General features: G+C 38.0%; 3 protein-coding genes across 7 annotated transcripts; 1 reads left to right on the top strand and 2 right to left on the bottom strand.

Annotated features, from left to right (window-relative positions):
- Window positions 1-4,138: 4,138 nt before the first annotated feature.
- On the top strand, window positions 4,139-5,116 carry LOC121991368 (probable leucine-rich repeat receptor-like protein kinase At1g68400). The gene is made up of 2 exons (XM_042545377.1): window positions 4,139-4,540; window positions 4,616-5,116. The coding sequence occupies exons 1-2, from the start codon at window positions 4,139-4,141 to the stop codon at window positions 5,114-5,116; spliced, it is 903 nt and encodes a 300-aa protein (XP_042401311.1).
- A 160-nt stretch (window positions 5,117-5,276) lies between these two features.
- On the bottom strand, window positions 5,277-6,740 carry LOC121988905. 2 transcript variants are annotated; one of them, XM_042542623.1, is made up of 2 exons: window positions 6,518-6,740; window positions 5,277-6,142 (listed from the first exon to the last, which is right to left on the bottom strand). In XM_042542623.1, the coding sequence occupies exons 1-2, from the start codon at window positions 6,532-6,534 to the stop codon at window positions 5,311-5,313; spliced, it is 849 nt and encodes a 282-aa protein (XP_042398557.1). In that variant the 5' UTR covers window positions 6,535-6,740; the 3' UTR covers window positions 5,277-5,310. The 2 variants fall into 2 exon arrangements, with proteins under 2 accessions (XP_042398557.1, XP_042398558.1); XM_042542624.1 differs by having other exon boundaries at window positions 5,278-6,417.
- A 3,440-nt stretch (window positions 6,741-10,180) lies between these two features.
- Window positions 10,181-18,209, bottom strand: LOC121988904 (ribosome-recycling factor, chloroplastic-like). Of its 4 annotated transcripts, none has more exons than XM_042542619.1 (12): window positions 17,993-18,208; window positions 17,006-17,138; window positions 16,861-16,930; window positions 16,684-16,779; window positions 16,138-16,235; window positions 13,892-14,003; window positions 12,305-12,346; window positions 11,860-11,916; window positions 11,717-11,767; window positions 11,508-11,564; window positions 10,581-10,648; window positions 10,181-10,489 (listed from the first exon to the last, which is right to left on the bottom strand). In XM_042542619.1, exons 1-11 carry the CDS (start codon window positions 18,087-18,089, stop codon window positions 10,631-10,633), a joined length of 831 nt encoding a protein of 276 aa, XP_042398553.1. In that variant the 5' UTR covers window positions 18,090-18,208; the 3' UTR covers window positions 10,181-10,489; window positions 10,581-10,630. The 4 variants fall into 4 exon arrangements, with proteins under 4 accessions (XP_042398553.1, XP_042398554.1, XP_042398555.1 ...); XM_042542620.1 differs by having other exon boundaries at window positions 10,181-10,480; XM_042542621.1 differs by having other exon boundaries at window positions 10,181-10,471.
- Between the last annotated feature and the right edge of the window lie 796 nt (window positions 18,210-19,005).

The raw sequence follows: 19,005 nt of genomic DNA, 5'->3' as shown, positions 1-19,005 counted from the left end.
AGTAGGTCAAAGGGTTGACCGGATACTTGACTGTGAAAGTCCTAACTGTAGGTTAGGCAGTTGAAAGTCCTGGTGAGTGAAGTCAGGCAGTTGGGAAATATTGGTGAGTGAAACTAGGTAGTTGGAAAATCCTAGTGAGTGAAGCTAGGTGAAAGTCCTGGTGAGTGAAGCCAGGCAGGTGAAAGTCCTGGTGAGTGAAGCGGGGCAGTGGGAAAATCCTGGTGAGTGAAGCCAGGTGAAAACCCTAGTGAGTGAAGATAGGTGAAAATTCTGACGAGTGAAGCTAGGCAGATGAGAAGTCTTAGTGAGTGAAGCTAGGCAGATGGAAAGACCTGGTGAGTGAAGCCAGACACGTGGAAATCCAGGCAGGTCAAGATTGACCGGACACCTGGTATTGAGAAGTCCAAGTAGGTCAAAAGATTGATCGGATACTTGGCACAAGAAAATCCAGATGAGTCAAGGGTGACCGGACATCTGGTGGAAGGAAGACCAAGTGGGTCATGGAGGACCGAACACTTAGCACGAGACGATAAATCTAAGTGGGTCAAGGAGGACTGCACTTAGTGATCAGAAGTCCAACAAGAAGTTGACAAAGAGAAAGCCCAGATGGGTCAAAAGTTGACCGAACACTTAACAGTCATAAGTCCAATAGGGAGTTGGTATGGAACTAGAAAGTTTGAATGTAGTAAACTTCTGAAGGTCATAACTTTTGACTCAGATATCGGAATGAGATGATCTCGGATGTGAAACGAAGCTCATTTCAAGCTCTACACATTTTTCTACTTACCAATCAATTGGGGGATTCAATCGATCAGCCAATCGATTGGTTGACGCGATTTGATGTAGAAATGATCTTGATCAATTGGGTAATCGATCAAAACTTTCCCAATCAATTGGTCAATCGATTGGGATAGTTTTTGAGCGAACAGTGAGCTTCTGAATCAATCAGTTAATCGATTGAAACCTCCAATCGATCAGGCAGGTGAAAGTCCCGATGAGTGAAGCGGGGCAGTGGAAAAATCCTAGTGAGTGAAGCTAGGTGAAAACCCTAGTGAGTGAAGCTAGGTGAAAATTCTGTCGAGTGAAGCTAGGCAGATGAGAAGTCTTAGTGAGTGAAGCTAGACAGATAGAAAGACCTGGTGAGTGAAGCCAGACACGTGGAAATCCAGGCGGGTCAAGATTGACCGGACATTTGGTATTGAGAAGTCTAAGTAGGTCAAAAGATTGATCAGATACTTGGCACAAGAAAATCCAGATGGGTCAAGGATGACCGAACATCTGGTGGAAGGAAGACCAAGTGGGTCATGGAGGACCGGACACTTGGCACGAGACGACAAATCTAAGTGGGTCAAGGAGGACCGCACTTAGTGATCAGAAGTCCAACAAGAAGTTGGCAAAGAGAAAGTCCAGATGGGTCAAAAGTTGACCGAATACTTAACGGTCATAAGTCCATTAGGGAGTTGGCATGGAACTAGAAAGTTTGAACGTAGTAAACTTCTGAAGGTTATAACTTTTGACTCAGATATCGGAATGAGATGATCTCGGATGTGAAACGAAGCTCATTTCAAGCTCTACTCATTTTTCTTCTTGCCAATCAATTGGGGGGGGGGGGGGGGGGCAATCGATCAGCCAATCAATTGGTTGACGCGATTTGATGTAGAAATGATCTTGATCAATTGGGTAATCGATCAAAATTTCCTCAATCGATTGGTCAATCGATTTGGATAGTTTTTGAGCGAACAGTGAGCTTATGAATCAATCAGTTAATCGATTGAAACCTCCAATCGATCAGGCAATCGATTGGAGCGTTGGAAATCGCACGATAAAAGCTGAATCGATCGAGCAATTGATTCAGACGATTTTCAGAGAGCACAGAGACACTCTGAATCGATCGGCCAATCGATTCAAAGTCTTCCCAATCGATTGAGAGTCATTCATTTGATTGTGATTCGACCGTTGCGCATGTTATAGTCGTTTGCGAGCGATTTTCTGCCCAGTTCTTCAGTTTTCCTCTCCAGCGAGCACAGCGACGATTTCAACAACTTCTCTACTTTCACAGCCAGATCTTGAAGGCTCTTGGGGACAAATGTAACTACATATCCAAGGTTCAAGAGACAACAACAAAATACAAGTAAGCAAAAAGAAGAAGTTTTCATTCATATCTTTTGTATTTTCTTCTTGCGTGTGTTGTATTTGTTGTGTGAGTTTGTACGAGGCTTCTCCGCCTCCGGCTGCGACCGAGAAGGAGTGATTTTGATTAGTGGAGTGTGTGTCATATGTGGATCCTTGGATTAGTCACCTCTTCTTGAGGTGGATACCAAGTAAATCCTTGTGTTAGCGTTGTATTTTTTTTTCTTATTCTTTCCGCTGCATATCATCACCAAGAAGCAAGCAACGACGAGCGCGACGAGCTATTCACCCCCCTCCCCCAGCACATTTTGACCCTAACAGTTATTCTCTGATTGGATATTATAATTTTCTAACACTAGAATCACCTGAGACTATGATCGAGGACTAAGCCTGCGTGACCCGACCGGGATAGAGTCGGTTGTAGATTGTCGGGCATATATGCCAGGGTCATACGTAGAGACTGAGTTGTTTGAGCTTGGATAACCTGAGCAATAGGTAGCCGGCCAGGAACTAGTTAAAACCCTGGCTCAAAAATTAGCCTTGAGAACCCAACCTGTCCGTGTTCGATCAAGAATTATATGGAGGATGAAGCTATCTTTCTATGACTATTAATTGCCACTTCTTTTTAACTATTGATTTTATGACATTATCAAACTCCCTCGTTTACGCATTGTATCATCGGATTTTATAAGTGATCTTGAAAACATATTTTGAGTACTAAACACGAAAGTTCGAAGAAGTGTGAGATGTAAAACAATTGAAGATGAACTATTATACTTTATAAGTTGGAATGACCCTAAATAAATCAAGAAAAACATCTCTTAGATGACTAATTGACTTTTGTCATTGAACTGCCTCATTGACCATCCTCATTGACTCACCTCCAAAATCTCATCAGCTCCGAGCCGAATCCCTAGCTTGTTCCCGGAGAATGGAGAATATTTGGTAAATGTCAACCCTTCGCTCCCTTGCAATGCCCAATACCTCCGTCGGAGGACTACTTTACAAACTGCACTACACCTCTTCATCAGTCAACTCAAGTCTCTTAACTCTTCCATTTGACCCCAATCACTTTAAACACACCGTCGAAATGCCCCCTCACCCAGCTCTTTTCCGCTTGGTATCTTCTTGTTCTCCTATTCTCTTAACCTCATTCCTTTTCTAATCCCCACCAATTACAGCACTTCCCGCCAACTCTTCCTTCTCTGAATATATAGAGACAGTCAACAGTGCTCTTCTTGCTGGTTAAGTATGCCTCAATGTCGCAGATGCTCGTGTATTTCACCTTCGTCGTCATCAAAATGGCCGGCGCCGGCGGTGATGATGCCGACCTCCTCCTCTCTTTCAGGTCATCCACCGGAGATGGCAATGGGGTCCTTCACACGTGGGAGGGCTGCGACCCCTGCTCTGGCTACTGGGCTGGCGTCACGTGCTACCGCGGCAGTGTCGCTAGCGTCCGTCTCGACGCTGCCTCGCTCGCCGGCAATGTTTCGTTCCTTCTCCGACTTCCTCACCTCCGCGTCCTCAGCCTCAGAAACAATGCCCTCTCCGGCACCCTCCCCGCTCTGACCCACTATAGGAACGCTAGGTTGAACCGTTGAAGCATCTCCACCTCTCCCACAACCAACTCAGCTGCGCCCTCGACGCGGGGCTTCCTTTCCTGGCCTCCTTCCGAGTCGAGCGCAATCGATTTACCGGCGGGTTAGAGGGGCTTCGGTTTGGGAGGATTAGAGATTTCAAGGGGAACCGATTGACGGGGGAGATTGCCGGCCCGCTGTCGAAGTTCCCGATCTCGGCTTTTGATCAAAACCCTGGCCGCTGCCCGATTGCTGCGGCGGGATCTCGCTGTTAGCTGAAAAGTCTCCAGTTTCGTCCCCTTCCCCTAATTCCTCCTCTGAACACATATCCAGACCGAGATCCCTAACAAAGGCCGGGCTTACCGTTCTTTTAGCGATCGGAGTCGCCGACTTTGCTTGTGATCGCGATCGGCGTGGCGGTGATCGTCGGTATGTACCTGTGGCTGAGGAAGAAACTATTGAAATCCCTGGGTAGTGCCGACGAGATCGAGATCGCGGAGTTGAAGGAGAAGGAGAAAGGGCTGATTTGCTTCGAAGGATGGGAGGATCTGCGGCTGGATTGCCTTCTGAAAGCGTCGGCAGAGGTGCTCGGAAAGGGATTTTCTGGAAGCGCTTACAAAGCCGCCCTCGAGGACGGCATTATCGTCGCCGTCAAGCGGCTGAGCGCGGTGCATTTTTCGGCTGCGCAGGGAGGTAAGGTATTCGATCGCCAGATCCGTATCATCGGGAGGGTGCGGCATCCCAATGTGGTGAGCCTGGAGGCATTTTGCGATGCTCACGAGGAGAAGCTGCTCGTCTACAACTACATGCACAAACCCCGTTGCAGAGAGACAGTAAGACGCTAATCCTTTCAAAGATTCAATTTTAATGCACGATTTGAACCCGATCAATGCTTCACGTACTGGAAGAACGCTAGATTGAGCCACCCGGAAGAGGATTCTGGTGACCGCCGGCGACGGACTTGTGTTCATCCACAAGTTTCCGACGAGGTACCCGCTAGTGCGCGCCAACCTGAAGCCGTCAAACATTCTGATCGACGAGCAGGGCAACGGGGGTGCGTGTCCGAGTGGGGGATCATGCGCTTCGCCGCCAACATCCGCTGCTCGCCGGGTGACCCTTCAGGCTGCTCCTCTGACAGAGGGACCTTCACGGCGGTCGCCCCAGCGAGTCAGAGGTACCTGGCGCCGGAGCTGGCGAGCGGGAAGGAGCAGGCTACGCAGGAGTCCGACGTCTACAGCTTCTGTATGATGATACAGAAAGTGGCAACGGATAAGGAAATGGAGGACGGAGAACTTCAGGAAGAGGAGATCAGCGAGATGGTGAAAATTGCGCTGTTGTGCACGGCGGGGAGGCCAGAGAAAAGGCCCGAGATGAGTCAAGTTGTGAGAATGATGGGCGAGTTCTTGTGAGACGCTGAAGAACAAAGCCTTCGCATGCGTGCGTGCGTGCACGCACGGATTGCGTTATCTGATATCAATGGTACTTTCTTTAGAATTAATTATATTTCTTAATTACTATCCTCTTCATGATATGCATATCAAAGCCTAAAAGAAATAAATTACTCACTAGATTACGTCAACACGCAAAAAATTAAAGAGGGTAACTATTCATTTTTCCAAGCATATAATGTGAATGAAAAACCAAGCCCTCGAGACCATGGCAACATTTTTTCAGATGGAAGGCGAGTTTGAAACATGAAGACAGCACTCGTCGAAGGAGCACCAAAAAGCCAACTATGAACATCCCAAAATACTTCGACGGGAAGCCCATCAACAAGGATAGTCTGATTGCCGCGGAATTTCCATGCAAGTCTCTTGACCTGCATTACTCGTTTCCGATCAATACTGATCTCCAGGCAGGGATCCTTGACCCCTACAGTGTCACACTCTATGGCAACTTCATGGAATTGGCCATTGTCACAGAATTGTGCCTTTGTTGAATGTATCTTCTTTCCGTAGATGTGCGCCTTCTTCGCGATGAATACTGCATTTGAAGGAGGAGTCGTGCTAGTCTTCCGGCAAGCTTCTTTTGAGAGATCTCCAAGATGGAGGATCATCTTATCATCGCAGAGGACCGCGACATAGAAATCTTCAAGAGGCTCCGGGCTACATCCAAATTTGGCAGCAGAGAGATCCCAGAAAAGAACTATCTTGCTATCCTTCACCTCCATGGTCCTGCAGCCCTTTCTCTTGGAGAACAACCATGGCTTAATTTCCAACTTGCAGAGGCATCGTTTGGTTAAATCGTCGATCTCGATGCTCAAGCCTTGCCCCATCAGATTCTTGCTCCATGTAACAATGATCACACAAGACCGGCCAAAGAGTTGAGATTGGTAAAGGCAAGTCACTAGATTTTGAGCAGCTTTGCTGGCCCCCGACGTGGAATCGGAGACCTGAACTCCACTTTCTCCGAAGCAGGAAGGGAAATCCTTCATTCTAATTCGTAACCGATGCCAAAAATTCAACAACGAACTTGGAGAATCAATAGACAGAAGAATTATCTTCGGCGAGGCAAATCCCTTTAACCAATCAAATCAAGCTTTTACAAATTGTCAGTACCAAGCCAGAAAGAACCAGAATCGACCGAGTCAAGAGACAAAAGGGACAATCAAGCATTCAAGATTCGGAAAGGGAAAAAGGAGGAAAACTAAGAGCCTAATTCCACTCCCACTCTCCACAAGGATCAGATCCTTCTAGGAGGGGATAAAAACCTGGATCCAAAAGCAGTGGAAAGCAGATCAAAAATCTCACTAAAAATGAAGAAACGAAGCCTCAAAAAGATTCCTTTTTCTCAGGAAACTGGCCTCTTACCCGTGAACTCGTTCCATTCTGGTCACCGCCAAGCGACTGCTGTTTGTTCTAGGAGTCGTTCACCTGGAGGCAAAAGGGGGGAGAGAGAGAGAGATTGAGATTGGGGAATGTAGGCAGCAGCAAGTGCAGTTGAAAGAGGGAAGATAGAGCTGCTCCAGATGCTGTTAAAGCGGACAAAGCGGCACTCGTGAGACGCTGTCCGTCACAGCCAAGATGCTTTCCACATCCACCTCATTAAGTGGTAAAAGGCACTGTCGTTCCTAACATCTGTCATCGTCAATTTATTTCATGTCAATAAAAAAAATTAATAAATTATAGATGACTATTAATTTTTAAAATAATGATTAACATATGAAAAAAATATTTATTTTGACTATATCAAAATTTGAATCCCACCTCATAAGTTAGTTATTAGATCATCCAAAGGACTACATGAAACTCATTCAAGCTCATCCTTCTGCTTCCCTGCCGTTCGGGGTTTTTACTGTGTAGAGGCAACAAATGCCCAAGCTCCCCTCTCAATTAAACTTGCTAAAGGTGGAAATAAAATTGGACTGATGAACCATTTTATTCTGATGGTCTATACGAAATTTTAATAGCATTAGATCGGTCATTCAAAATTGATCGGTATAAACGGCATATGATGTCAACTGAAGAAAATTTACGGATCAGGTTGAGTGGCACTTTGGACCATGGGTCGGAATTGGACTGAGAATCAGATTAGATTTACAATGGGTACAAAATGCAAATCAGGCGCTTGTTCCTAAAAAAAGAAATTGATATTTCTTGAAAAAGAAATATCATGGTAAAATTTGTATACAATCATTATTGACAAACATAATTTTACCAATAGTCTTCATTAAAAAAAATTTTTATTTCCACTTCCTAATTAAATATATTTACCTAATTACCTTCAATATTTTAAATATTAAAAGTCTAAAAATGAGTATAACTCCTTTTAAATTCAGTATATTAAACTAGAATCTAGTATATTTCTATTAAATTGAACACAATTCTTTTTCTATCTCAATTAAATAGAAAATATGTTAGATTTTTTTTAAATAGTACTCAATTGGATGCAAAAATATACTAGATTTTCTTTAAATGATGTTGAATTTAGAAGAAATTATATTAAGTAGGAAAAAATCGTGCTCAATTTAATAGAAAATATACTCGATTCTAGTTTAAAGTACTGAATTTAATAGGAATTATACATGTTTTTCAGACTATTTGTACCTAAAAAAATATGAGGGGCAATTTTAATAGAAAATATACTCGATTCTAATATAAAGTGCTGACTTTAAGAGGAATTATACTCATTTTAATATATTTTCTATCAATTGAATACGATTCTTTTTCCATCTCAATTGGATGAAAAATATACTAGATTTTTTTAAAATGATACTCAATTAGATAGAAAATATACTAGATTTTCTTTAAATTATGTTAAATTTAGGAGGAATTACATTAAAATAGAAAAAAATCATGCTTAATTTAATAGAAAATATACTCGATTCTAGTGTGAAATGTTGACTTTAAGAGGAATTATACTAATTTTTAGACCTGAGGGGCAATTAGATAACAATATTTACATGAGGAAGTTGAAGCAAATAAAACTTTGCATGCAGGGAGTGGAAACAAAGTTTTTTAGAATTGGGGGTTGCATGCAAAATTAAAGTTCTGATTAGGGATTTTTCTCAAAATTAAATTTGCATACAGTCCCCATTAACAAACACAACTTTGCATGCACTCCCCATTGAAAAAATTCTTTGTTTTCACTCCCTAGTCTAATATACTTACCTAATTGCCCCTGATATTTTAAGTATAAAAAGTCTAAAAATGAGTATAAATTCTTTTAAATTCAGTACATTAAACTAGAATCTAGTATATTTTCTATCAAATTGAGTACGATTCTTTTTCCACCTCAATTGCATGGAAAATATACTAGATTTTCTTTAAATGATACTCAATTGGATGGAAAGTATACTAGATTTTCTTTAAATGATACTCAATTGGATAGAAAATATACTAGATTTTTTTTCAAATGGTGCTGAATTTAGGAGGAATTATATTAAATAGAAAAAAAGTCGTACTCAATTTAATAGAAAATATACTCGATTCTGGTTTAAAATGTTGAATTTAATAGGAATTATAGTCATTTTTAGACTATTTATACCTAAAAAATATGAAGGGCAATTTTAATAGAAAATATACTCGAATATACTATATTTTCTTTAAATGATACTCAATTGGATAGAAAATATACTAGATTTTCTTTAAATTATACTTAATTGGATAGAAAATATACTAGATTTTCTTTTTACATGGTGCTGAATTTAGGAAGAATTATATTAAAATAGGAAAGAAAATATACTCAATTTAATAGAAAATATATTCGATTAATGTAAAGTATTGAATTTAAGAGGAATTATACTCATTTTTAGACCTTTTGTACCTAAAAAATCTGAGGGGCAATTAGGTCACAATATTTGCATGAGGGAGTTAAAGCAAATAAAACTTTGCATGCAGGGAGTGTAAACAAAGTTTTTTATGAGTGGGGATTGCATGCAAAATTCAAGTTGTGATTAGGGATTTTTCTCTACTTTACCGAAATTATAAACCCTAAATACATATAATACACCTCGTGAGTATCTAAAATTTATAATTTTGAACACTATAATTCAAGAGGAAAGCTTGAATTCTAAAGGGAAAATCTTATTGGTTCAAACTCATTATAACTCAACTCCTAAATTTTAAAATCTTAAATAGTAAATACATATAATATGCCCTAAAAAAATAAAAATAAAAAATAAAAAAAATAAACTTCTAGGGAGTTGGGGCGCACGATATTCGTTATGCTGGGACCAAATGTATAAAGGTGAAATCGCTCGTCCCTAACGCCCCCGTCGCACTCAACCCAAGGCTATCAGGAGGGAGGTAAATCACGGTAACCGAGAGAGCAAGTGGTGGATGGAGTGAGATACACAGGGTCCGAAGATTTACGCCTGACATCCCTATCATTCGACCCCGTGTTCTCAACTATAAATATAAACATCACTTATCATCTCATATAATCCCGTGGAGTTGGGATTGAATATATAAAGCTTGCATTTAAGATGAGGAACTAAAAAGATTGAAGTCTTTTTTTTTAATTTAATTTTTTTAGATACTTATTAGTTAAGGTAGAGAGTTAGTAGGGATATTTAAATTCTTCAGATGTCAAAATGTGAAAAGTTCATAAATTTCATAAAGGGTGGTTAAGAACTAGAACATCCATTGTGCTAAAAAAAAGAAAGTAAGAGCGTGAATTGACTCAAATACACAAACTTCACTATACACATTGACGTGATCATTGGTATATTCTGAGTTGTTAGTTTGGTGAGCTCAATTAAATTATCACGCGGTTGTGGCAAGCATGTGTTAAATTGATTAATTTAGTCTAATCCTAAAAAAGTATATGCTAATGAGAATATTTTTGATGCTTATAAGCCTTAATTAATGACTTTTTATGATCGCATTAATGTAATCTGAGTAGTGAGAAAGATCTGTCCAAGCAATAAGTTTAAACGACGTGTCCAGCAGGATAAAGCTGCACTGATACGTCAAAGAAGAATTATTTTGTTCCTCCTTATCTTTCATTTCATCAAAAAAAAAAACCAATAATTATCCTTCTAAAAATGTTGAATTTGCTCTTGCATTCTAAAAAGACCATTTCATCGACTTACACTCTGACCTTCTGAGTTCATAATGGATCACATTGAATCTTTTATCGAAACAAGCAACAGTAAAAAAATGTCTACCAAAAAACGCAAAATAAAATCCGGTAGGAAGACAAAATTACGGACTTCTTTGTTGCTTGCATTCTGACCATGCGCTTTATCAACAAGGTGAGACCTCAAGAGAGACAATTCACTATTATACGCCGTAGAAACCTTCAGCAAATGCAGTGTAGGTCTTCAAGTCCTAGTATCACTATGATCAATTGTTTCGAAGAGAATTCTTATACAGGAAATGAATTAAAGACGCAATCAATTTAGAGAGGTGGGGAGGCAAAATCGCTTACATTGCCAGCAAAAGAAGTTAATGGATGCACATGGTTTGTAAGGCGCGGTGCTATACTGTTAACAGTTCCTGTAAGATGATAGACAATATTATAGGACATCATCGAAGAAAAAGCAGATAGAAATTCCATATATAGTAGGCTCAGATAATATAAACTACAACAAAATGAGTTGTCTGGAATGCACCAAGTTTCAACTTTAGTTACAACCTTAATATCATCTTAATTCTTAACAAGAACAAAATTTTACTTGAGTAGAGAAAACTAGGGTAGAACTGGTAGCAAGGTTGCAATCATTGGTGTGACATGGAAATCAACCGGAAGCACAAACTTTGAAATGTACAAATTTATTAATGCTTCCACATGTTCTAAACTTGAAAATCATCTGATATTCTCCTTAAAGTCTCATAACCAACATTAGATTTGATAGATTAGATAAGTGAGGTTTCCGTAAATTGAACAATTAGTAAACTGACCACTTGTAGTACTACTCAGTGCAACTTTGCTCCACTAGCGCTGTCTCTTATGAGAAACACACATCCCAAATTTTATTCAGACAGACTAATATAACCCAAAAGTTTGAGATGAAGTAAAAGTCAAAAACTTTGAAACTAAGATGGAGATGATTTTAGTAAGCATCATTTTTGTGAGACAGCATTTTGGTTCTTTTGAACCTGAGATACCAAACAAATGTCTAGTGAAAAAGACAGCTTATAAGTGGGGGGCATATGAGGCAAAAGAGACCACAGGCTGGTATGTTACCAAGAGATAGAAACACATGAATCCAATGTACAATCCCTTAATCATTGGTAGGTGATTAAATGGTCAAACTAGCAAAGTAGATAGAACAATGGTATTTATGAATAGATATAAAATGTTGTGTTACTAGTGGATATATGAAGAAAAGTATGTATTTTCCTGGGATTTTACCTTTTCCTTCTGTTTTTGAATGGCGTCAACCTTCTTCATGTAGTCATCAGTCAGTTTCTGAAAAATGATTATAAAGAGCATAACAATGTTTCATGAACATATATTTTGAGAGGCATTTCCAGGAGGAAATAATCTACGTTATCTAAATATGAGAAATAGTTAACATATAACCACATATTCCAGATGACATAGTGCTATACTTAACATACTTGAAGATCACTTGACAGATCTTTAACATTATCTTCTGAAAGTTTCTTCTCCTAAACAATATCCATGAAAAATTATATTAGATGTCCACAAACACAAAAGCTTACGTAAAAGTATCTGTTATTGAGAGTCCAATGGAACAAACTTTCTCAAGTTTCTCATAGGCTTTATTTGCATCTCTTCGTATATTTCTTATTGCAACCTGCAAAAACACAATGATACCATCAAGCAGCGATAAAGCATAAAAACTGTGGTTCTGCAAATTGCTAACTATGAGTCATACTTCCACTACAAAAGCCAACAACCACATGGTGTTAAATAGATTCTAACATCACATTGCATTCATGAAGTAATTTTCTTTCTCTTATCTCAGACAGTGAATTGAATCTACAAGCATTCAAAACTGTGCAACTGAAAATCATGTTCTCTTGTTAAGTGAAGTAAACAGATAAATCCAACGAGATTACCTAAATTTACCAAATAGAGATATTGGGAAATTAAATTTACAAGAAGTTATGTCATTGAAAAATAAAACACTTGGTACACCTCTATCAGTGAGATGTATGCCAGGAAAAGAAACTCTAGTTTACCTTTCCTTCCTCGGTGAGTTTTGCAACAACTTTGGATAACTCCTGCAGCAACATTAAAGCAGCAGATATAAATCAGATCAGCATAATTCAAAAGAACTTAAAAGCAGAGAAAGAATGAAGCACAAAGGTATTTTGATTTTCTGATGTATGATATGCATCTCACATTAACAAAACGAAAACTATATATACGTGATCATATAAATAGATTTAGGTTGCAAAATGAATTTACTAGCTACATACTCAATTTCAATGGAGAAATAGATAAGATTCATATGGCCTAGCTAAAATAGTTGTGATAAAACATAGCTTAACGATGATGATGAGGCCGAGAAATGAATTAGAAAAACATGTTTGATATTGAACAGCAAAAGTGAACCATAAATTGAAAGATAGCCAACAAATATTGTTTATTGTGACTGTGCACTCAATCCAATTAATGGTTCCTTGAGGAAATTAATGATCTGAACAGAACTTCAGGATCTTGGCACCCATAAGGCTGATAGTCTACTGTAAAATTTTGAATGTTGAGTCAACAAGTAATTAGGATTTTTTACATCTTATCAATCAAATTCAAGGGAGGAAAAGGGTTGTGAAAATCTTTGGAAGAAAAAAATGCTTACAGGGTTCCAGGTTCCTAATGTGCATGTTCTTAAAATTCATGCCCTACCAAGATGTACTTGTGGAATTCACTGATCTGGGCAGGCTAAGGAGCACACAATTCATGGTTCTATTGTGAATAATGTGTACCACGGTACCACCTGGTACCGATGATGCATATCATGGTGAAGGTGGTACACGTTTTCTTATGCCTGATATGCTGCCCATACTGAGCAATATATGGCTTCCAAATGGCTATAATTATAGCCATTGGACATCAAAAATCAAACAAATATATTGATTGAGTCCTATGACAATTTTCTCTCAACTGAGTGAACAAACATACAGGTTAATATTGATCGAGTCACTCAAGCAACAACCAGAGCTATACAGAGTCATGCTGATATGTAGTTGGATGATTTTGACACAAAGAATATCAGAATTTCCTCATTTATAACATGTCATATTTCATAGAGCTATATAGAGTCACACTTGGTGTAGTGAATGATTATGATACAATATATTTTCCCTTAAGCCCAATTCTTCCAATTCAAGTTATTTGTCCTCAGGTTCAATCCATCCAGATTACCCGCCACTAAGCTCAATTACCTCAATCTACAATTTGGCATAACAAGTGTTGCACACGAGATGCACCAGTATCAAATAGACACCTAACTTGAGACATACTGTTGAACAATCAAAACACTATGGTTAAATTTAACCACTGACCACAAGAGGAACTGTTTTCCAACAAATCTAGTAATGTGAAAATAAATTCATGAAAATATTGTGCAAAGAGAAACATGATAAACATTTGATAACTCTATAACCAGGTAGAAGAGGGGATGTAGAAACATAGGTGCAAACATTACAATGAAGCATCTCTGAAGAATATTTGTTCCCAAGTAATCTTCTCATGAGTCATTCTAAATATAAATTATGTGAAACATTAAGTCATTGCTCCGTAAAAAATAAAGAAAACTATCAAACCTTTCTTCGCTCAGATGTCAATTGAGGGATGCTTAGTCGTATCACCTCTCCGTCATTGTTTGGTGTTAAACCGATGTCAGAACTTACTATTGCCTTCTCAATAGTTTTTAAGCTGAAAGTTAAAAAAACATATGATAGTTTAAAAAAAGAAAAGAAAATTAGAAAATACATCCACACAATTTATATATCATAACCACTGTATTAGAGACTAAACTATTCATTCCACTTTAATATATCCACTTAACTTGGAGTCTGAATGCTGATAACTGTCTAGTCTGTTACACAAAATACTAAAAACCCACAGATTGCGGAAAAAAAATCTGACAGAGATATCATGGAGAAGACTTTATATTGATGCAATGGTTGAGAGATTTAGAGATGTGATATTGAAGTCAATGACTTGGATTGTGCTTCAAAGGGCTTTTTCTTTAATTTCCCCTCAAACTAAAGTACCAAAGGAGTACACAGTTTGCCAAATCCAAAAGTTCAGGAAGAACAGAGATTAGAATTCCAATATATACTTATAAAAGAATTAAACAGATGAGGAAATATTAGAAGAAAGAAGTCTAATATTATGGAAGGGCAGTGGAAGATGCTTACAAAAAAGAATGACAAAAGTTCTTGCATCTACTCAAGAGAAGACGATATTAGAAGAGAGAAATAACTATTCTCTTTTAAGGTTGCAGTCAAGGGAGAAAATGTATGGGAGTGCTGCAGAAAAAATGTATAGGATTCCAGCATCTATTCTGAGAAAGAATAACTGTCAATAGACAAACTTTAGATTATTTTATTCTAAAAGGAGATGGAAGACACCAATGCAAAGAAAGTAAAACTGTAAAAGTTTAAAATTGACCTCGGCCAAAGAGAGATGATAGAAGAGAAAGAAAGTGATTAATCCCATTTTATAATTAATAGATAAAAGATGGCTGCAGAAGGGGGAAAAAGATGAATAAATTATGAATTTAATGGTACATCAACTTTGAAATAGAGGGAAGAATCACTCTTGGTTTGCAAAAATATGTTTTCTTTTACTTTAAGTTTAGTATTTTATTTAAAAAAATGAATTGATAAGAAGACAACTAGTGATGCAACGCTGCATACACTTCAAAAGAGGAATGAGATCATGTACTAAACCCAAATAGTTATGAGAGACACGACTTAAAGATGATGATGAAGACTTAAGGATCAGTGATTTTATAATGAACTACTCTTACATTCTTTTACATGTCAGTATATTTATTACACCTTTCTTCTTCCCAATCACACTAATGATGAAGCCTTTTTTACACTTTTCTTCTTCCCAAAATAGGATGAAACCTTTATGTTACACCTTTCTTCTTCCCAAAGTATTTAGTTCAAGGCCTGCTAGACTAGCTCTGGGCTTGGGTCAGTTAATGCTGATTCTTATTATCTTATGAGAAAGCTTGGATACTTGCATGTACCTGGGATACAGAAGTTATGAAAGATGCAACCTAGAGGTGATAGCAATCTCTTATAGTTGCCTGAGCCATGCTAGAAAGTGCACCAGATCAGGAGGACATGGAGCAATGATAGTCTGGGTAGGGTGGCAAAGGAGACTCACAGGGTGTCTCACCAGAGATGGTGAGAAGATCACACTCAGAATAATTACCATGGAGGGATTGCACATATGATGTTCTTGAGAATCTGTAAGGTAGCTTAGCTTTGTTGGCATCACATAGGCAGGTAGTATTGTGAGAGAGCACACTCCGTTAAAGATCAGGTGGTAGCTGATGGAGGCATGGGTGACTAGAAGATTATGTGCTGCAAAGACTTGCACACGAAACCACAAAAGTCCCATAGTGCAACAATGGCTATGTGAAGGTGGTATGCATTGGCATTATTGAAAGTAATGTGGGGAAAAGTAACATCTTTAAGGAGAAAGGCTTCTATAATGAGAGGGGAAAAGGAAGGTTGTGCCCAAGAGCAGAGGAATAGGGGAAAAAAATGAAACTCTAACTTTATCAGGAAACTGTTGATAGAAAGTTAAAAGCAACTGAACCATATCATTCTATTAGAAAGAGAGCATGACACCAGTATATAGGACCATAACATGACACCAGTATATAGGACCATAACATGACACTTATCAACAGCATTCTATGCAGTAAATTATATCTTCTAGATAACATTGAACTATAGACTAATAGAAAAATATATTTTTTTTTCTAAACCCAACCATCATCAAAAAAAAAAAAAGGGAGATCCTTATTAACTGACTAATATACCTAGATTTGTCATACGGCTGCACAAGAAGAGTGCTTCCATCTGGTGTACTGATTTGTGCAATGCTCTTCAAGCTGACAGGAGTTCCATAGTACTCAACCTGGAAGAAAATGAATTCTCATGATAACAAAATATATCAAGAAGTCAGAAAATAGACTGAAAACAGAATCAAGAGCAATTTTGCTCTTCTCTCATAAAAAAGGGTTGGTGTTATTGGGAAAAAGAATTCAATACTACCCAGAAGTACAAAAGGCATGAAGTAGAACTGCTGAAATATCTTTTAAGATTGCTTGGTGGAAGAGAAGAAATGAAAAGTCCTCAGTTACATCTTGTAGAGGTATTTTTCTTAGAAAGTGAAATAGGATTGGTTGTAAAATGGAAAATTCAAAATGAAGACATAGAAACTGCTGTTCATTTTATTTAGGACATAAGAAACATACACTATCTCAAGAACTATCATCTCTGTTATCTACTACTACTACCACCAAAACATCAACAAAAACAAGTATATTGTGTCAGAAATAGCCTTGAGCAAGATAAGTAGAAACCTCAACACGGTCAAGCATGGAAGGATTTGCTCTTCCTGTTCTCACTGCATTAAAACTTGTCCGGACAGTTTCAATAGTCCTCTCCATCCTATCTCTCTGAAAGATCATTGAACTTATGGAGATTTGATATAATCATTTCAATATCAGCCTTACATCCAAATAATCACAACAACTTACAGCATCCTTCTCAATCACCAATTTCTCAGCCTCGATTTCTTCAATGGTTGCACACTTGATGATTCCTTTTCTGAGAATATGCAAAATAAGTCAATGGAAATGATAACTTCCAGCAACTTTAATGCTGCATATGAAAGAGACTAACCTTCTCTTGAAGTGTTTATTATTGCCCAAGTTCTTGCAAAAGAATGCAGTTGTTCCCTCCTTTAAAATTGAATAGGTAAAAGATGAGCTCCATGAGGACAAATGCGTGTACATATTTCCATTATGGACATTTTCTGCACAAGGAAGAAACATAGAATGAACTGATTCTGTTACACTAAAATTGAACCTGAAAAACAAAGAAGTGCTATGGGGATGAAAAATCTAAACTCAAGCTTATGGATGCAAGAATTCACTCATGCAAATTCCTTTCCCCCCAATACACTTGTATTAGGACATCATACAATTTAGTAGTCGCATTGTGAAGAACTCCCTACTTATGGTTGTACCTCTTATAACAAAATATATTACTCATTTCCACATAGCAACTCACTACTTATGCAAGCAATTCCCTTAAGAAGTGTCGCTGATAAGTAATAAAAACGTATACAAGAGCTACAGAAAGAAACAATATCAATCTAATCAAAGTGAAGAAATGCAAAAGTTCCACTATATAACGATGTAATAATTCCAAATGTATGGGGATTTTTTATTTTAAAGGTCATGGTTCTCTGCGGCTCAATGGTGAAAAAAGATCCATATAGCCGACCCCACCTAGTGGGATAAGGCTTGGTTGTTGTTGTTGTATGGTTCTCTGATTTTGAGGTTATCTTAGTAAAAGAACAAGGACAGAAGGATTTGATAAGTCATCAGATGTGTCCATAATAAATGCAAGTACAAAATTCCATTTTTTTTCACTCGTGTTTCTAATTATAACTCATTCATCGACCTTCTGCTTGGTCGCTGAACTGTGAAGCTACACTAATGTTATGTACTACCCATAGACCGCTATCTCTGCCAATTCGCTTTTTTGTGTCAAGTTTTCTTGACTTAAATAATATCTTTTTCGATTCTTTATGCAGCCGTTTCACCGAAAAACTATAGGTAGTGCTACGAAATTAGAAAGCGACAGTGAGGAAAGCGGAAGAACCTGGTATTCTGACGCAAAGGGTTCGCGATGGCGAGAGACCAGGAGCTCTGAGGCTTGGATGGACGAACTGGGAGAAAGACAGGGATCGAAGAGCCATCGGAGGCTACTGGCGAGAAGGGGGAGAGGACGGAGCGAACTATGGAGATACGACGAGGCAGGGGATAAGGGGGCAGAGCGGCCACGCGGCCGTCACTCTATCGGATCGGGTCGGTTTTTAGCCTTCTGGATTTGTGTTTCAGGATCTGTTTTCTGAAATTATTTTTTTAGGTTAATTAATTAATTTAGTTTACCTTAAATATAACACACGTTACGTAAATATTAGAAAAATATAACACCCAAGTCCCGAAAATTATGGAAATATTCAATCGAGCTATATAATTACAGCGATATATTTCGATGGTATGAAGGAAAAAAAAATATTTATTAGTTATTTGTACTAATGACTAATAATCATCTATATATTAGTCTAAATATAAATTAACAAACACATAGGAGATTAATCATCTTTTATGATATATTTTCATTCAAAATAGATAGAGTTGTTAGATGATTACACCTTCAGTCGGTAGTTGTTAAAGTTACTATTCCAAAAATTAATAATCGTTCATGATTTACCTCATCCGTATTTTGATCTTGGAACGGATTTATTAGTAGGAATTAATAATTTGATTGGGATGAATGTATGAGGACTTCCCATACGATTGATAATTAAGCTTATCTAATTCAATTGAATTTAATATATTTTTGTTTATTGAAAAATAGAAAAATAAATTTTTAGCCTAAGACTACGATGCGATAGTAAAGGGATATGCTTCTTTTTGCAATTTATTTTATGGCTGATATGATATAAAATTTATCCGGATAGATCATCTGCCGGATTAATTGATACCTGGAAATGAATTCTGAATTATTTATTCCTTTAAGACATTAATGCTCCTAAATATAGTGCAAACAATTTTCTCGTCCGGAGATGACGGGCACTCATAAAAATGAGCGGCTAAATTGAATTTTGG

The sequence above is a fragment of the Zingiber officinale genome, chromosome 6B, assembly GCF_018446385.1.
Source record: "Zingiber officinale cultivar Zhangliang chromosome 6B, Zo_v1.1, whole genome shotgun sequence".
Classification (NCBI taxonomy): domain Eukaryota; kingdom Viridiplantae; phylum Streptophyta; class Magnoliopsida; order Zingiberales; family Zingiberaceae; genus Zingiber; species Zingiber officinale.
Note: the sequence above shows the minus strand (reverse complement) of the source record. Positions and strands in the feature narration are given on the sequence as shown.

Coding starts and splice junctions, on each gene's coding strand:
- LOC121991368 (XM_042545377.1), top strand. CDS start 4,139: ATGTACCTGTGGCTGAGGAAGAAACTATTGAAATCCCTGGGTAGTGCC. Junction 4,541..4,615: donor AACCCCGTTGCAGAGAGACA/GTAAGACGCTAA, acceptor ACGTACTGGAAG/AACGCTAGATTGAGCCACCC.
- LOC121988904 (XM_042542618.1), bottom strand. CDS start 18,089: ATGGCTCTTCGATCCCTGTCTTTCTCCCAGTTCGTCCATCCAAGCCTC. Junction 16,236..16,683: donor CCATGCTTGACCGTGTTGAG/GTTTCTACTTAT, acceptor ATTTTCTTCCAG/GTTGAGTACTATGGAACTCC. Junction 14,004..16,137: donor CAGCCGTATGACAAATCTAG/GTATATTAGTCA, acceptor TTTAACTTTCAG/CTTAAAAACTATTGAGAAGG.